The sequence below is a fragment of the Salvelinus namaycush genome, unplaced genomic scaffold, assembly GCF_016432855.1.
Source record: "Salvelinus namaycush isolate Seneca unplaced genomic scaffold, SaNama_1.0 Scaffold1713, whole genome shotgun sequence".
In the NCBI taxonomy this organism is placed as follows: Eukaryota; Metazoa; Chordata; class Actinopteri; order Salmoniformes; family Salmonidae; genus Salvelinus; species Salvelinus namaycush.
The window spans coordinates 2,646-21,343 of NW_024058468.1; the positions used below are offsets into that span (position 1 = coordinate 2,646).

The 18,698-nt window shown below is 46.1% G+C and overlaps 1 protein-coding gene across 1 annotated transcript; it reads left to right on the forward strand.

The window, feature by feature from the left end:
- Window positions 1-13,386: 13,386 nt before the first annotated feature.
- On the forward strand, window positions 13,387-13,976 carry LOC120037451 (uncharacterized protein DDB_G0282077-like; the record flags this gene model as incomplete). Its single annotated transcript, XM_038983514.1, has 1 exon — window positions 13,387-13,976. A coding segment is annotated over exon 1 (590 nt), but the record flags the coding sequence as incomplete, so codon positions are not given.
- Between the last annotated feature and the right edge of the window lie 4,722 nt (window positions 13,977-18,698).

Consider the following 18,698-nt stretch of genomic DNA (forward strand, 5'->3'; position numbering starts at 1 on the left):
GGTTAGCTGATCTCTCAATCTCTGTGGGAGGTAGCTGGTATCTCTGTATCAGCTCTGTGGAGGCTAGCTGTATCTCTCTGGCTCTGTGGAAGGTTAGCTGGCATTATGCTATGGGGAGGTTAAGCGTATCTCTCAGCTCTGTGAGAGGTTAGGCTCTATCTCTAGATCTGTGGAGATTTTAGCTGTATCTCTCAGCTATGTGGGAAATTGGCATTATCTACAGCTCGTGGGAGTTAGATGTATCTCTCAGCTCTGTGGAGGTTAGACGTATCTCTCACTCTGTGAGAGGTTAGCTTTATCTTCTCATCTCTGTGGGAGGTTAGCTGTATCTCCCATCTCTGTGAGAGGTTGCTTGTATCTCTCAGCTCTGTGGAGGGTTAGCTTTATCTATAATCTCTTTGGAGGTTTAGCTGTATCGCTCATCATCGGTGGGAGGTTAGCTTTAATCTCTCATCTCTGGGGCGGTTAGCTTTATCTCTCACTTCTGTGGGGAGTTAGCTGTATCTCTCATCTCTGTGGGAGGTGCTTATCTCTCAGCTCTGTGGGAGGTTAAGCTGTATCCTCCTGCATCTCTGTGGGAGGTTAGCTTTATCTCTCATCTCTGGGGAGGTTAGCTGTAGTCTCTCATCTGTGTGAGAGGTTAGCTTTAGTCTCTCAGCTCTGTGGGAGTTAGCCGTATCTCTCATCTCTTGGGAGGTTAGCTGTATCTCTCATCTCTGTGGGCGGTTAGTCTTTATCTCTCAGCTCTGTGGGAGGTTAGCTGATCTCTCATCTCTGTGGGAGGTTTAGCTTTATCTCTCAGACTCTGTGGGAGTTAGCTGTAGTCTCTCAGTCTGTGGGAGGTTAACTTTATCTCTCATCTCTGTGGAGGTAGCTGTATCTCTCATCTGGGGAGGTTAGCTTTATCTCTCAGCTCTGGGGAGGTTAGCTGGTATCTATCATCTCTGTGGGAGGTTAGCCAGTATCCCTCAGCTAGGAGAGGTTAGCTGTATCTCTCAGCTCTGTGGGAGGTTAGCTGTATCTCTCATCTCTGTGGGAGGTTAGCTGGATCTCTCCGCTCTGTGGGACGTTAGCTGGATCTCTCAGCTCTGTGGGAGGTTATCTGGATCTCTCATCTCTGTGGGAGGTTAGCTTTTTCTCTCATCTCTGTGGGAGGTTAGCTGTATCTCTCAGCTATGTGGGATTTTAGCTATATATCTCTGTTCTCTTTATCGGTTTATCTTCCTCCTGAGATACATGTGATAATCAGTGTAACCTAGCAGCAGGCTCATGTCCTGTGTGTGTGTGAGTGTGTGTGTGTGTGTGTGTGTGTGTGTGTCTGTGTCTGTCTGTCTGTCTGTCTGTCTGTCTGTCTGTCTGTCTGTCTGTCTGTCTGTCTGTCTGTCTGGTGTGCCCTCACTCCCTCTCCCTCCATCCATCCGTTTGATGCTGTGCTGGTTAGGGGTAGAGGTTGACAGCTGTGGGCTCCAGTCAGGAACAGGAATATTTGTTATTTTCTTTAGAGAGAGATAAAGTAGAAGTGGCCCTCAACTTAACATTTCCAAATGGCATCCTATTCCCTATCAGGGCCCACATGGTAAGGAATAGGGTTCCATTTGGGATACAGAGAAAGGCAGTCGTTGCTCTGAAATTCAAATCAAACAGTAGAGGTGAAGAAGAATAGAAAGAGGTAGAAGTCACAGAGGGAGGCTTTATGGCTGTGTGTTCACTAAAACGCTTTTAGATACAGGGTGAAAGAGAGAGGATTGATAGAGAGATAGGAGTTACTGTATAGAGGAATTGGATTGATAGAGAGGAGTTACTGTATAGAGGAATTGGATTGATAGAGAGGAGTTACTGTATAGAGGAAAAGAAAGAGATTGATTTTGATTTTTGATTTTACCTTTATTTCAGTGGGTATGGTGTACTGAGTGGGTATGGTGAAAGAGATTGATAGAGACATAGAAGTTACTGTATAGAGGAAAGGAAAGGGGTTGATATAGAGATAGGAGTTACTGTATAGAGGAAAGGGGTTGATATAGAGATAGGAGTTACTGTATAGAGGAAAGGGGTTGATATAGAGATAGGAGTTACTGTATAGAGGAAAGGGGTTGATAGAGAGATAGGAGTTACTGTATAAGGGAAAGGGTGATATAGGAGCATAGGAGTACTGTATAGAGGAAAGGGGTTGATAGAGAGACAGGAGTTACTGTATAGAGGAAAGGAAAAAGGTTGATAGAGAGATAGGAGTTACTGTATAGAGGAAAGGGGTTGATAGAGAGACAGGAGTTACTGTATAGAGGAAAGGGGTTGATAGAGAGACAGGAGTTACTGTATAGAGGAAAGGGATTGATATAGAGATAGGAGTTACTGTATAGAGGAAAGGGGTTGATATAGAGATAGGAGTTACTGTATAGAGGAAAGGAAAGGGGTTGATAGAGAGATAGGAGTTACTGTATAGAGGAAAGGAAAGGGGTTGATAGAGAGGGTGCGCATGCGTGTTCGCTTACTTACGTGCATATGCATGTGTGCGTTTGTGTGTCCGTGTGTGTGTGTCTGTGTGTGTGTGTGTGTGTTTGCACGGTAGGTGGTTTTAAATGTTATGTTTACTGTCACATTATGGTTGCATTAGTATTCTATACAGCTCTGCGAGCGGAGTAGAACGCAGATGGAATCCCTCGGGGAACACTGACTTAGTGGGCAGGTAGAAAAGTGGTTGAGAGGAGAGGGGAGAGGAGTTGAGCGGCAAGGAGAGGAGGAGAGGAGTCAAGAACAGAATTGTGAAGAAAAGATAAGAGGACAGAGAAGCGTCAGAGAACCAATCAGGTCTTCATTACAGATGAAGAGAGAGTAGAAGCTTTTATTATATATTATATTAGATATTATACACACAGTGATATACACCATACCCACTCAAACAAAGATATTATACACACAGTGATATACACAGTGATATACACACAGTGATATCCACCATACCCACTCAAACAAGATATTATACAGGGATATATTTTATTTATTTATTTAACCTTTATTTAACTAGGCAAGTCCATTAAGAACAAATTCTTATTTACAATGACGGCCTACCAAAATGCAAAAGGCCTCCTGCGGGGATGGGGGCTGGACTTAAAAATAAAAATAAATTAAATCAAAATATAGGACTAAACACACATCACAACACTACATAAAGAGAGACCTAAGACGATTTCATAGCATGGCAGCAACACATGACAACACAGCATGGCAGCAACACATGACAACACAGCATGGCAGCAACACATGACAACACGCATGGCTAGCAACACCATGACAAACACAGCATGGCAGCAAAACATGACAACCACAGCATGGCAGCAACACATGGACAAACACAGCATGGCAGCAACACATGACAACACAGCATGGCAGCAACACATGACAACACAGCATGGCAGCAACACATGACAACACAGCATGGCAGCAACACATGACAACACAGCATGGTAGCAACACAACATGACAGCAGCACAACATGGTTGCAGCACAAAACAGGGTACAAACATTGTTGGGCACCGACAACAGCACAAAGGGCAAGAAGGTAGAGACAACAATTCATCCCGCAAAGCAGCCACAACTGTCAGTAAGAGTGTCCATGATTGAATGAAGAGAATGAAGAGATTGATATAAAACTGTCCCGTTTGAGTGTTTGTTGCAGCTCGTTCCAGTCGCTGCTCATCCTGTGTCTCCTTGACCTGTCGCCTCCCCCAGTGCTCTTTGCCTCTCTCTCTGTGTGTGTGTGATTGTGTGGGCGGAGACAGGTGTGCTGGAGTCAGAACAGATCCCCACCAGCTGCAACCTGTTCCATAATCAAGACCTCTACAAATACTCAGCCCTGCCACTTCCACGCTGCCAGATCGTAATCTCTGCTCAGTCAGTCTACGTTTGTTCCTGTTTAGATCCTGTTTATGTGTTATTTCTGTCTGACGCTGTTTCCCTCTCCGCTACAGTTCTGCCCGCTCTGACTCTGGTCCCTGTCTCCAGTCCCACGTCTCATCAGTCCTGCTACTCGGTCCTGGATCCCCCACTCTACTGCTCCCTTGGATTCCCCTCCAGACCTGCTTACCCTGTCACAACACCTCTCGCTAAACCTCAGCTCCGCACGTGGTTTCTTGCAAACCCGTTCCGCGCTTCCCTGGCTGACCCATCTTCCCCGCGTTTCAATAACTACTTGGTTACCTCATCCGTCTCCTCATCTGAGTCTGCTCTTGGGTTCACCTGTTTCCCCTCCCCGTAACTAAATAATCCTTAGCCGGCCCACAAGAATGGAATGACCTACCGTATCAAAAGCTTTGGCCAAGTCAATAAAAATAGCAGCACAACAATGCTTAGAATTAAGGGCAATTAAGGTTGTAGTGACACATCCATAACCTGAGCGGAATGTTTTTTGGGGGTCAAGGTTAAGGATCTCCTTTAGCATCTCGGACTCAGTGACCATCTGCAGGGAGAAACTTTGTAGCGGGGCAGGGGAAAAAGAGGGAGGAGCATTGGGGCTAGTCGCATTAGAAGGGGTGGGAGATGAGGAAACATTGGATGGGCAAGGAGGCATATACACCAGACACACTCAAACAAATATATTATACACACAGGGATATACAGCATACCCACTCAAACAAAGATATTATACACACAGGGATATACAGCATACCCACTCAAACAAAGATATTATACACACAGGGATATACAGCATACCCACTCAAACAAAGATATTATACACACAGGGATATACACCATACCACCATCATACGATACACATACATTGTTCACAGAGACTTGGACATCATACAACACACACACACACACACACACACACACACACACACACACACACACACCACACACACACACACACACACACACACATCACACACACACACACACATCACACACACACACACACACACACACACACACACACACACACACACACACACACACACACACACACACACACACATACATACACACACAATGCCCACGTAACACTCTCATAATGGAAAAATAACACAGAGTCCTCAAGAGTCCTCACACTCCTCATTTCTTCTTTACACTCCTCTCTCTCTCTCTCTTCACAATCATCTTGTCATCCTCTCTGCCGACTGGGAGAATACAAATAGAGAATTAAACAGGGTTGATGTGAAGCACAGTGCGAGGGTCTCTTAAATCCACATCCTGTCAACCCCTGACATCTATACCACTCTATTCCAAATTTAGTGCACTACTTTTGACCAGGGCCTAGTGCACTATGTAGGGAATATCATAGGGTGCCAATTGGGACAAAGCTTTATATTATCTGTATGGAGAGGATGGAGACAGGTGGTGTACAAGTCTGGTGTCGGAGAGGATGGAGACAGGTGGTGTACAAGTCTGGTGTTGGAAAGGATGGAGACAGATGGTGTACAAGTCTGGTGTCAGAGAGGATGGAGACAGATGGTGTACAAGTCTGGTGTCGGAGAGGATGGAGACAGGTGGTGTACAAGTCTGGTGTCGGAGAGGATGGAGACAGGTGGTGTACAAGTCTGGTGTGGAGAGGTGGGAGACCAGGTGGTGTACAAGTCTGGTGTCGGAGAGGATGGAGACAGGTGGGTACAAGTCTGGTGTCGGAGAGGATGGAGACAGAGGTGTACAAGTTCGTGTCGGAGAGGATGGAGACAGGGTGTACAAGTCTGTGGTGTCGGAGAGGTGGAGGACAGGTGGTGTACAAAGTCTGGTTCGGAATAGGATGGAGACAGGTGTGTACAAGTCTGGTGTTGGAAAGGATGGAGACAGGGGTGTAACAATCTGGTGTCGGATAGGCTGGAGGGACAGGGGTGTACAAGTATGGTGTTGGAAAGGGATGGAGACAGATGGTGGTACAAAGTCTGGGTCTCCGAGAGGAGGAGACAGGTGGGACAAGTCTGGTGTCGGAAAGGATGGAGGACAGTGGTGTACAAGTCTGGTGTCGGAGAGGATGGAGACAGGTGGTGTACAAGTCTGGTGTCGGAGAGGATGGAGACAGGTGGTGTACAAGTCTGGTGTCGGAGAGGATGGAGACAGGTGGTGTACAAGTCTGGTGTCGGAGAGGATGGAGACAGATGGTGTACAAGTCTGGTGTCGGAGAGGATGGAGACAGGTGGTGTACAAGTCTGGTGTCGGAAAGGATGGAGACAGGTGGTGTACAAGTCTGGTGTGTATTTTTTCGTTGATGTTTCTGGTGTCGGAGAGGATGGAGACAGGTGGTGGTTACAAGTATTGGTGTCGGAGAAGGATGGAGACAGGTGGTGTACAAGTCTGGTGCGGAGAGGATGGAGACACAGCACTGGGGTACAAGTCAGGGTGTCGGAGAGGATGGGAGACAGCGTGGTGTACAAGTCTGGTGTGGAAAGGATGGAGACGAGGTGTACAAGTATGGTGTTGGAAAGGATGGAGACAGGTGTGTACAATCTTTATGGTGTCGGGAGAGGATGGAGACAGGTGGGTGACAAGTCTGGTGTCGGAGAGGATGGAGACAGGTGTGTACAAGTTTGGTGTGGAAAGGATGGAGACAGGTGGTTGGACAAGTCTGGTGGTGGAATGGATGAGAGACAGGTGGGTACAAGATCTGGTGTCGGAGAGGATGGGAGACAGGTGTGTACAAGTCTGGTGTCGGAGTGATGGAAGATGGTGTACAATTCTGGTGGTAACGGAGAGGATGGAGAAGTGGTTTTACAAGTCTGGGCTCGGAGGAGATGGAGACAGGTGGTGTACAAGTTGGTTGTGGGAAGAGGATGGAGACAGGTGGTGTACAAGTCTGGTGTTGGAAAGGATGGAGACAGGTGGTGTACAAGTCTGGTGTCGGAGAGGATGGAGACAGATGGTGTACAAGTCTGGTGTCGGAGAGGATGGAGACAGGTGGTGTACAAGTCTGGTGTTGGAAAGGATGGAGACAGGTGGTGTACAAGTCTGGTGTTGGAAAGGATGGAGACAGGTGGTGTACAAGTCTGGTGTCGGAGAGGATGGAGCCAGGTGGTGTACAAGTTGGTAGTTGGAAAGGATGGAGACAGATGGTGTACAAGTCTGGTGTCGGAGAGGATGGAGACAGATGGTGTACAAGTCTGGTGTCGGAGAGGATGGAGACAGGTGGTGTACAAGTCTGGTGTTGGAAAGGATGGAGACAGATGGTGTACAAGTCTGGTGTCGGAGAGGATGGAGACAGGTGGTGTACAGTCTGGTGTCGGAAGAGGAATGGAGGACAGGTGGTGTGTACAAGTCTGGTGTCGGAGAGGATGGAGACAGGTGGTGTACAAGTCTGGTGTTGGAGAGGATGGAGACAGATGGTGTACAAGTCTGGTGTCGGAGAGGATGGAGACAGGTGCGTGGTACAGTCTGGTGTCGGAGAGGTTGGAGACAGGTGGTGTACAAGTCTGGTGTCGGAGAGGATGAGACAGATTGGTGTTACAAGTCTGGTGTCGGAGAGGAATGGAGACAGGTGGTGTACAAGTTCTGTGTTGGAAGGATGGAGACAGATGGTGTACAAGTCTGGTGTTGGAAAGGATGGAGACAGATGGTGTACAAGTCTGGTGTTGGAGAGGATGGAGACAGACGGTGTACAAGTCTGGTGTCGGAGAGGATGGAGACAGGTGGTGTACAAGTCTGGTGTTGGAAAGGATGGAGACCGATGGTGTACAGTCTGGTGTCGGAGAGTGATGGAGACCGGTGGTGTACAAGTCTTGGTGCGGAGAGGATGGAGACAGATGGTGTATCAAGTCTGGTGTGGAGAGGATGAGACAGGTGGTGTACAAGTCTGGTGTCGGAGAGGGATGAGGACAGGATGGTGTACAAGTCTGGTGTCGGAGAGCGGATGGAGACAGGTGTGTACAATTCTGTGTTCGGAGAGGATTGGAGGACAGTGGTGTACAAGTTGGTGTTGGAAGAGGATGGAGACAGATGGTGTACAAGTCTGTGTTGGAAAGGATGGAGACAGATGGTGTACAAGTCTGGTGTTGGAGAGGATGGAGACAGATTGGTGTACAAGTCTGGTGTTGGAAAGGATGGAGACAGATGGTGTACAAGTCTGGTGTTGGAGAGGATGGAGACAGATGGTGTACAAGTCTGGTGTTGAGGGATGCGAGACAGATGGTGTACAAAGTCGGTGTGGAGAGATGGAGACAGATGGTGTAGAAGTCTGATGTTGGAGAGGATGGAGACAGATGGTGTACAAGTCCGGTGTTGAAGAGGATGGAGACAGACGGTGTACAGAGTCGGTGTTGGAGGACAGTATGTGTTGTTTTTTTTTAAAAAAAAAAACCAAAAACAAAGTCCGGTGTGGAGGAGTGATGGAGACAGATGGTGTACAAGTCCGGTGTTGGAGAGGATGGAGACAGATGGTGTACAAGTCCGGTGTTGGAGAGGATGGAGACAGACGGTGTACAGGTCCGGTGTTGGAGAGGATGGAGACAGATGGTGTACAAGTCTGGTGTTGGAGAGGATGGAGACAGACGGTGTACAAGTCCGGTGTTGGAAAGGATGGAGACAGATGGTGTACAAGTCTGGTGTTGGAGAGGATGGAGACAGATGGTGTACAAGTCTGGTGTTGGAGAGGATGGAGACAGATGGTGTACAAGTCCGGTGTTGAAGAGGATGGAGACAGATGGTGTACAAGTCTGGTGTTGGAGAGGATGGAGACAGATGGTGTACAAGTCCGGTGTTTGAGAGGATGGAGACAGACGGTGTACAAGTCTGGTGTTGTAGAGGATGGAGACAGATGGTGTACAAGTTCGGTGTTGGAGAGGATGGAGACAGATGGTGTACAGGTCCGGTGTTGGAGACAGATGAGATGCACACTGGGGGATAGGTGTGGACATGGTGTTATAGGGGAGGTGAGGTTAGGGGTACCCAGTAGGGGAGAGGTGTGGATGAGAGGTATATGAGAGGTGTTCAGGAGGGTGGAGAGGTGTGGACATTGTATTATATGAGAGGTGTTCAGGAGGGTGGAGAGGTGTGGACATGGTATTATATGAGAGGTGTTCAGGAGGGTGGAGCGGTGTGGACATGGTATTATATGAGAGGTGTTCAGGAGGGTGGAGAGGTGTGGGACAGATATTATATGAGAGGTGTTCAGGAGGTGTGCGAGAGGTGTGGACTATTGGTATTATATGAGAGGTGTTCAGGAGGGGGGAGAGGTGTAGGACATGATATGAGAGGTGTCAGGAGGGTAGAGAGGTGTGGACATGATATTATATGAGAGGTGTTCAGGAGGGTGGAGAGGTGTGGACATGGTATTATATGAGAGGTGTTCAGGAGGGTGGAGAGGTGTGGACATGATATTATATGAGAGGTGTTCAGGAGGGTAGAGAGGTGTGGACATGATATTATATGAGAGGTGTTCATGAGGGTGGAGAGGTGTGTGTGAGTCTTAGTGTGTCTTGTTCTGTCCTGGCCAGTCTTGAAACCACACCATAGTCCAAATGAGGTCAGTTCTTGGCTCCTAAACAGCGTATATTCAAACACGCACTCACACTCACACAAACCCACCTCCTTACCCAGCCCCTGTCCAATTAGCGATTATGCGTTCTGTGTTTTGATATCCACCGTCTGAGACATCAGATTTTTTTAAATAATATATTTTTATTTCACCTTTATTTAACCAGGTAGGCCAGTTGAGAACAAGTTCTCATTTACAACTGCGACCTGGCCAAGATAAAGCAAAGTAGTGTGGTAAAAACAACAACACAGAGTTACACATGGGATAAATACATGTACAGTCAATAACACAATAGAAAAATCTATATACAGTGTGTGCAAATGTCGTAGATTAGGGAGTAAGGCAAATAAATAGGCCATAGAGGCGAAATAATTACCAATTGATCAATTTACACTGAGTGAATATGTGCAGATGAGGATGTGCAAGTAGAGATACTGGTGTGCAAAGAGCAGAAAAACAAAAACAAATATTGGGGATGAGGTAGGTAGTTGGTTGGATGGGCTATTTACAGATGGGCTGTGTACAGCTGCAGCGATCGGTATCCCAGTCCGCGTGATCAAAACAATCTTGAAGCGTGGATTCCGATTGGTCAGACCAGCGTTGAATAGTCCTTAGCACAGGTACTTCCTGTTTGAGTTTCTGCCTATAGGAAGGGAGGAGCAAAATGGAGTTGTGATCAGATTTTCAGAAGGGAGGGCTCAGATGGGCCTTGTTGGCATCCCGGAAGTTGGAGTAGCAATGGTTGAGTGTTTTAGCAGCGCCAGTACAGTCAATGTGTTGACAGAACTTCGGGAGCGTCTTTCTCAAATTTGCTTTGTTAAAATCCCCAGCTACAATAAATGTGGCCTCAGGATATGTGGTTTCCAGTTTGCATAAAGTCCAGTGTAGCTCCTTGAGGGCCGTCGTGGTATCGGTTTGAGGGGGAATATACACTGCTGTGACTACAACCGAAGAGAATTCTCCTGCGAGGTAAATACGTTTTCGGCATTTGAGTGTGAGGTATTCTAGGTCGGGTGAACAAAAGGACTTGCGTACGTCAACACAATCACACCATGAGTAGTTAATCATATTTATTTTTTATTTAACCAGGCAAGCCAGTTAAGAACAAATTCTTATTTACAATGACGGCCTCGGGGGTAGAACGACAGATTTTGACCTTGCCAGCTCGGGGATTCGATCCAGTAACCGATAAATGCTCTAACCACTAGGCTACCACTAGGCTACCTCACACCCCGCTCTTCTTCTTCCCGGAGGGATATTCATTCCTGTCTGCGCCATGAACTGAGAACCCAACTTGCTGTACAGACTCAGACAGTATATCCTGAGAGAACCATGTTTTTGTGAAACAGAGTATGTTACAATCCCTGTCTCTCTGAAACGAAATTCTCGCCCAGAGCTCGTCAACTTTCTTATCCAGAGACTGAACTTTAGCGAGTAATATACTTGGAAGCGGTGGGTGATGTGCACGCCCCCTGAGTCGGACTAGAAGTCCACTCTGAGTACCTCTCCTCCGCTGGTGGTGTTTTGGGTCAGCCTCTGGATTCAGTTCACTTGCCCTGGGGGGGTACAAACAAAGGATCCGATTCGGGAAAGTCGTATTCCTGGTCGTAATGCTGGTGAGTTACCGCCGCTCTGATATCCAAACGGCCTTCAAGGCTGAATGTAATAACAAAAAACATTTTCTGGGCTAATAATGTAAGAAATAACACATCAAAAACAAGAGCTAGAAGCACGGCAGCCCTATCCGTCGGTCCCTCTCTCTCTCTCTCGCTGTTGTTCTTCCCTTCCCTGTGTCAGTTTCAGAGATATGAACTAGCTGCCAGCAGTGCACCAAGCCATTTCACAACACTGTCAGCTCTCACACTATTAGAAAGGTTACCAGGCAATTTAGCCCCATCTGTTACTGTGTCTCACTGACCCAGCAATGCTCAAATACGTCTGGAAGTGTGTGTGTTGAAACATAATATTCTCTGCCTTCTTAGTCAAAGGTATCTCCACCAAAGTGGCTGATTTGAGCTCCGGTGCACTTTTCCATCTCCCCAGCACATATTGTATCATTCTTTTAAAATACTGTTATGTTAAGCCAGGTGGAAAATACTAACTAGATGGTTAACGTCCTGAGAGTCCAGGCAGTTAATCCAATTGTCTCAAGTCCCATGTAATAATGAGAGGGGATTGGCCCCTTTGTGTGTGTTTGTGTAGGGTGGGTTGGTTGGTTGTGTGGGGGGGGATAAAGGCCTCTCCTGGATAAAGAACTTGTGACATCACCATCGCTACAGGAGATTGTTGTTGTTAGCTCTAGCAGCTGTCTGTTAGCTCTAGCTGCCAACTGTGAATCCACAGTTCATTAGGCCTACTGTTTGTCTGTCTGTCTGTATGTCTGCCTGCCTGTCTATTGGAGTAGGGGATGATCTGTGAATCCACAGTGGAGTTTGTTCTACACAGTGGAAAATGTTCTACAATTCTGTCTGTTTACATTACATGAATTAATTTATTTTCACGCTACATTCCAATCACCATACGGTATATTATCATAACCATTATTCACTCATCCCCTTCCAACCTTTTCTGTGTAAAATTACATAACATCACAAGCTCTCAGTAATGCTAGTGTTTGTGTATATTCAGCCAGTAGGTTGGTGGCACCTTAATTGGGGAGGACTGGCTCTTGATAATGGCTGGAGCGGAATAGGTGGAACGGTATCAAATGTGTTTGATGCCATTCCATTCGCACCATTATTATGAGCCGTCCTCCCCTCAGCAGCCTCCACGATTATTCAGCGATATACTGTATTTGTGTGTTCAGCAGTAGTGTGTGTGTGGGGGGGGGGGGGGGGGGGTAGGACGGACAGCTTTCTCTGTAACCATAGAAACAGCAAACAAGATTGTACGGTACATACAGGAGCATACTGCATGTTGACACTCAGACACATGAATAGTAACCATGGAGACATATAGTGGTGCTGGAACCATGGAGACACAGAGTGGTGCAGGAACCATGGAGACATATAGTGGTGCTGGAACCATGGAGACACAGAGTGGTGCAGGAACCATGGAGACACAGAGTGGTGCAGGAACCATGGAGACACAGAGTGGTGCTGGAGCCATGGAGACACAGAGTGGTGCTGGAACCATGGAGACACAGAGTGGTGCTGGAGCCATGGAAACACAGAGTGGTGCTGGAACCATGGAGACACAGAGTGGTGCTGGAACCATGGAGACACAGAGTGGTGCTGGAACCATGGAGACACAGAGTGGTGCTGGAGCCATGGAGACACAGAGTGGTGCAGGAACCATGGAGACACAGGGGGGGGGGGGGGGGGGTAGGACTGACAGCTTTCTCTGTAACCATAGAAACATCAAACAAGATTGTACGGTACATACAGGAGCATACTGCATGTTGACACTCAGACACATGAATAGTAACCATGGAGACATATAGTGGTGCTGGAACCATGGAGACACAGAGTGGTGCAGGAACCATGGAGACATATAGTGGTGCTGGAACCATGGAGACACAGAGTGGTGCAGGAACCATGGAGACACAGAGTGGTGCAGGAACCATGGAGACACAGAGTGGTGCTGGAACCATGGAGACACAGAGTGGTGCTGGAGCCATGGAAACACAGAGTGGTGCTGGAACCATGGAGACACAGAGTGGTGCTGGAACCATGGAGACACAGAGTGCTGCTGGAACCATGGAGACACAGAGTGGTGCTGGAACCATGGAGACACAGAGTGGTGCTGGAGCCATGGAGACACAGAGTGGTGCAGGAACCATGGAGACACGGGGGGGGGTAGGACTGACAGCTTTCTCTGTAACCATAGAAACAGCAAACAAGATTGTACGGTACATACAGGAGCATACTGCATGTTGACACTCAGACACATGAATAGTAACCATGGAGACATATAGTGGTGCTGGAACCATGGAGACACAGAGTGGTGCAGGAACCATGGAGACACATAGTGGTGCTAGAACCATGGAGACACAGAGTGGTGCTGGAACCATGGAGACACAGAGTGGTGCTGGAACCATGGAGACACAGAGTGGTGCTGGAACCATGGAGACACAGAGTGGTGCTGGAACCATGGAGACACAGAGTGGTGCTGGAACCATGGAGACACAGAGTGGTGCTGGAACCATGGTGACACATAGTGGTGCTAGAACCATGGAGACACAGAGTGGTGCTGGAACCATGGAGACACAGAGTGGTGCTGGAACCATGGAGACACAGAGTGGTGCTGGAACCATGGAGACACAGAGTGGTGCTGGAACCATGGAGACACAGAGTGGTGCTGGAACCATGGAGACACAGAGTGGTGCTGGAACCATGGAGACACAGAGTGGTGCTAGAACCATGGAGACACAGAGTGGTGCTGGAACCATGGAGACACAGAGTGGTGCTGGAACCATGGAGACACAGAGTGGTGCTGGAACCATGGAGACACAGAGTGGTGCTGAAGACATGGAGACACAGAGTGGTGCTGGAACCATGCCCTGCTTGTGTGCAGTAAGGTAAGAAACAGAGCCTGCTTTTTTTGCAACTTTTTAAAATCATAGTTGCACACCTCATGTAGCCTAGCCCATAGGCCTATATGTTTTGAAAAGGTTTGTATTAAAGTGGCCAAATAACTTCTTAAATTAAGCACATGAATTCACTTTACAACGGGTGTAGAGCCTAACTGGCATACAAAGGCAGCGTGTGAGTTTCAAGTTTGGGGAAGATCATTTTCACCATAAAAATGCACCTTTATAATAAAATCATTGCATGCATAATTGCATTTGCGGTCACTTTTGAGAATGGTGTTTTCTCGCTAATTGATTGCATTTTGGAACATTCGCGCTTATAGCCTGCTGCCGTGTGTGCATTGCTGAGCTTATAATGTAAAGATATAGCCTAATAGTTTATCAACATTTTAAGCTAAACTTTCTGATCTGTTGCGTCAGCCTCATAGCTTAAAAAAGTTTTTTTTGGTGCTAGTGGTTGTATTAATTTGGGATCTATCGCATCCCACAACTGTCCCAGACTATGTTTGGAATATTTATTTCTCACACAGAATAGAATTGGCAGCCTATGTCAATCTACTATCCCTCATAGCACAAAAGTTGATAGGCTTGTGCTTTTGCTGTTCATTAGGCCTACTCATCTTGATGGTGGACGAAAGTAAATGTGGACAGTTCTTCCAATATCTCCAATGTGTGCCTCCGAATTGGATGAGGACGTGCGCAGTTGTGTCCCCGATGTGTCTGTCTTCACTTGTAGCCTGTGAGAAAGATCTGATCACGTGATGGGTATTGGCGAATAAGAACTGAGCTATCTGAGAGAGCCATGTGAGTGAGAGGTGTTTCGGAGTACGCAGCCGGGAAAAGGGAATTAGAATTATTAATTCAGCCCAAGGACACAACGGCCACTGGCCGCAACAGGCATGGATTCTTTTAGGTGGCATTAAGGTCACAAAGGGGATGCCAACGGGAAATTCAAGGCATTATCAAGTGCTTGTCAAATTGTGAATGAGAGACTGCTGAAGTGTGTGCAGCCTGCACGAAAGAAACTAAGCAGAGCTCATGCCTTTCATGCAACTTTTTTCAAATCATCATTAGAGTCGAATCATACAGCCTTAGAATGTACAGTTGAAGTCGGAAGTTTACATAGACTTAGGTTGGAGTCATTAAAACTCGTTTTTCAACCACTCCACATATTTCTTGTTAACAAACTAGAGTTTTGGCAAGTCGGTTAGGACAAACTACTTTGTGCATGACACAAGTCATTTTTCCAACAATAGTTTACAGACAGATTATTTCACTTATAATTCACTGTATCACAATTGCAGTGGGTCAGAAGTTTACATACACTAAGTTGACTGTGCCTTTAAACAGCTTGGAAAATTCCAGAAAATGATGACATGGCTTTAAAAGCTTCTGATAGGCTAATTGACATCATTTGAGTCAATTGGAGGTGTACCTGTGGATGTATTTCAAGGCCTACCTTCAAACTCAGCACCTCTTTGCTTGACATCATGGGAAAGTCAAAAGAAATCAGCCAAGACCTCAGAAAAATAATTGTAGACCTCCACAAGTCTGGTTCATCCTTGGGAAGAATTTCCAAACGCCTGAAGGTACCACGTTCATCTGAACAAACAATAGTACGCAAGTATAAACACCATGGGACCATGCAGCTGTCATACCGCTCAGGAAGGAGATTCGTTCTGTCTCCTAGAGATTAACTTACTTTGGTGCGAAAAGTGCAAATCAATCCCAGAACAACAGCAAAGGGCCTTGTGAAGATGCTGGAGGAAACAGGTACAAAAGTATTTATATCAACAGTAAAACGAGTCCTATATCGACATAACCTGAAAGGCCGATCAGCAAGGAAGAAGCCACTGCTCCAAAACCGCCATAAAAAAGCCAGACTACGGTTTGCAACTGCACATGGGGACAAAGATTGTACTTTTTGGAGAAATATCCTCCGGTCTGATGAAACAAAAATAGAACTGTTTGGCCATAATGACCATCGATATGTTTGGAGGAAAAAGGGGGCGGCTTGCAAGCCGAAGAACACCATGCCAACCGTGAAGCACGGGGGTTGCAGCATCATGTTGTGGAGGTGCTTTGCTGCAGGAGGAACTGGTGCACTTCACAAAATAGATGGCGTCATGAGGCAGGAGAAGTATGTGGATATATTGAAGCAATATCTCAAGACATCAGTAAGGAAGAAAAAGCTTGGTCGCAAATGCATCTTCCAAATGGACAAGGACCCAAGTTAAACAATTTAAAGGCAATACTACCAAATACTAACTGAGTGTATGTAAACTTCTGACCCACTGGGAATGTGATGAAAGAAATAAAAGCTGAAATAAATCATTCTCTCTACTATTATTCTGACATTTCACATTCTTAAAAGTGGTGATCCTGACTGACTTAAGACAGTGATAGTTTTTCTAGGAATAAAGAAGACCGTTTTTACTAGGATTAAATGTCAGGAATTGTGAAAAACTGAGTTTAAATGTATTTGGCTAAGGTGTATGTAAGCTTCCAACTTCAACTGTATTAAAAATACAAATGTTGAGCTATATGTTTTGATCACAACTAAAGTTGCATAAATCACTCTGTTTCTTTGTTAACCGCTCAACACAACAGTCACATGTACGCACTCCCTCAGAAATCTTTTGCAGAAAACATCCTTTCTATTTCATTAAGCTATGTTCAATTGTATTCTTCATACTATAAAATAATATAAAAATAATGCCACAGAATTCCAAGCAAATCTTGCCTGCTAAATGAACTAGTGTAGCCCACAGCCATATGGCATGGCCAGATCAGGGCCTAACATAAGGACAACTCAGAGTATGCTATTCTGTTCTTCTGAAATAGACTATATTTTCTTCACATCATGTTTCTTTAGACCTGTCTAAAATACATAATGGATTTATTGTGATGGTGTAGGCTATGCATTTTTTTAAATGTAGATGTTCCTAAGGTCTGCATCAGTGGCTTGCAGGCTATGTGTGGAAGCCAGAAGATGCTAAATGTGTTCATGTTAATTAACGGTCAATTACCGTGAGAATGACCGTTATTTGCATGACAATCACCAGCTGCCAAAATGTATGACCACCACAGCCCAAACTGTCACCTCCAAATGTGTGTGTGTGTTATCCCTGGTTCTACTGTGAACTCTGGTGCTACCAGTGGTGTGTGTGTGTGTGCCTGCGTGCGTGTGTGTGTGGGTGGGGCATGCTGCAACACAGTCTCACATTCAATTCGCGCATATATACAGAAATGTTGTCTTTGTTTAACCATGTTTTAAAATGTGTCGTTGTATGCCTATATGTACTGTTTTAGACTTGCTGAACAGAATTTTTGAGAAAAGACGCACATTTACGTGCGACTTAATTCGTGGGAAATATTGTTTTATTAATGCCAATGCTGTTTTCTGTGCTTGATTTCGCTTAATACTTTGGATACTGGTGCACTTGTAATCAGAACGCCTTTTTGTCATGTAGGCAACCATACACGATTTTCTTCATAACCCATTTCATATTTCGTGGAGCCTAAATTACACAATTTTCTTCATAATGCATGTATTACATGTTAAACAGGTTAATGTTGTTACGGCTTTCTTCCTGGGATGAAGGAGAGGACCAAAATGCAGCGCAGTTAGTGTTCAACATGTTTAATTAAACAATAAACGATGAACATTAACAAACATTACAAAACAACAAACGTGAAAGCCGAGACAGTCCTATCTGGTGCAGAACATAAACACAGAGACAGGAAACAACCACCCACAATCCCCAACACAAAACAAGCCACCTTTATATGATTCTCAATCAGGGACAACGATTGACAGCTGTCTCTGATTGAGAACCATATTAGGCTGAACACAGAAACAGATGAACTAGACACACAACATAGAATACTCACCCCAACTCACGCCCTGACCAACTAAACACAACCAAAACAACAGAAAACAGGTCAGGAACGTGACAGAACCCCCCCCCCCCTCAAGGTGCGAACTCCGGGCGCACCCCTAAAACTCAAGGGGAGGGTCTGGGTGGGCATCTGTCCGCGGTGGCGGCTCCGGCGGTGGACGAGGACACCACTCCACCACTGTCTTTGTCCCCCTCCTTAGCGTCCTTTGAGTGGCGACCCTCGCCCCCGACCATGGTCCAGGAACCTTCACCAAGGCCCCTCCTAAATAGAGGAGACAACTCAGGACCGAGAGGTAGCTCAGGACAGAGAGGTAGCTCAGGACAGAGAGGTAGCTCAGGACAGAGAGGTAGCTCAGGACAGAGAGGTAGCTTAGGACAGAGGGACAACTCTGGACTAATGGCAGCTCCGGACTTTCTTTGTTAACCGCTCAACACAACAGTCACATGTACGCACTCCCTCAGAAATCTTTTGCAGAAAACATCCTTTCTATTTCATTAAGCTATGTTCAATTGTATTCTTCATACTATAAAATAATATAAAAATAATGCCACAGAATTCCAAGCAAATCTTGCCTGCTAAATGAACTAGTGTAGCCCACAGCCATATGGCATGGCCAGATCAGGGCCTAACATAAGGACAACTCAGAGTATGCTATTCTGTTCTTCTGAAATAGACTATATTTTCTTCACATCATGTTTCTTTAGACCTGTCTAAAATACATAATGGATTTATTGTGATGGTGTAGGCTATGCATTTTTTTAAATGTAGATGTTCCTAAGGTCTGCATCAGTGGCTTGCAGGCTATGT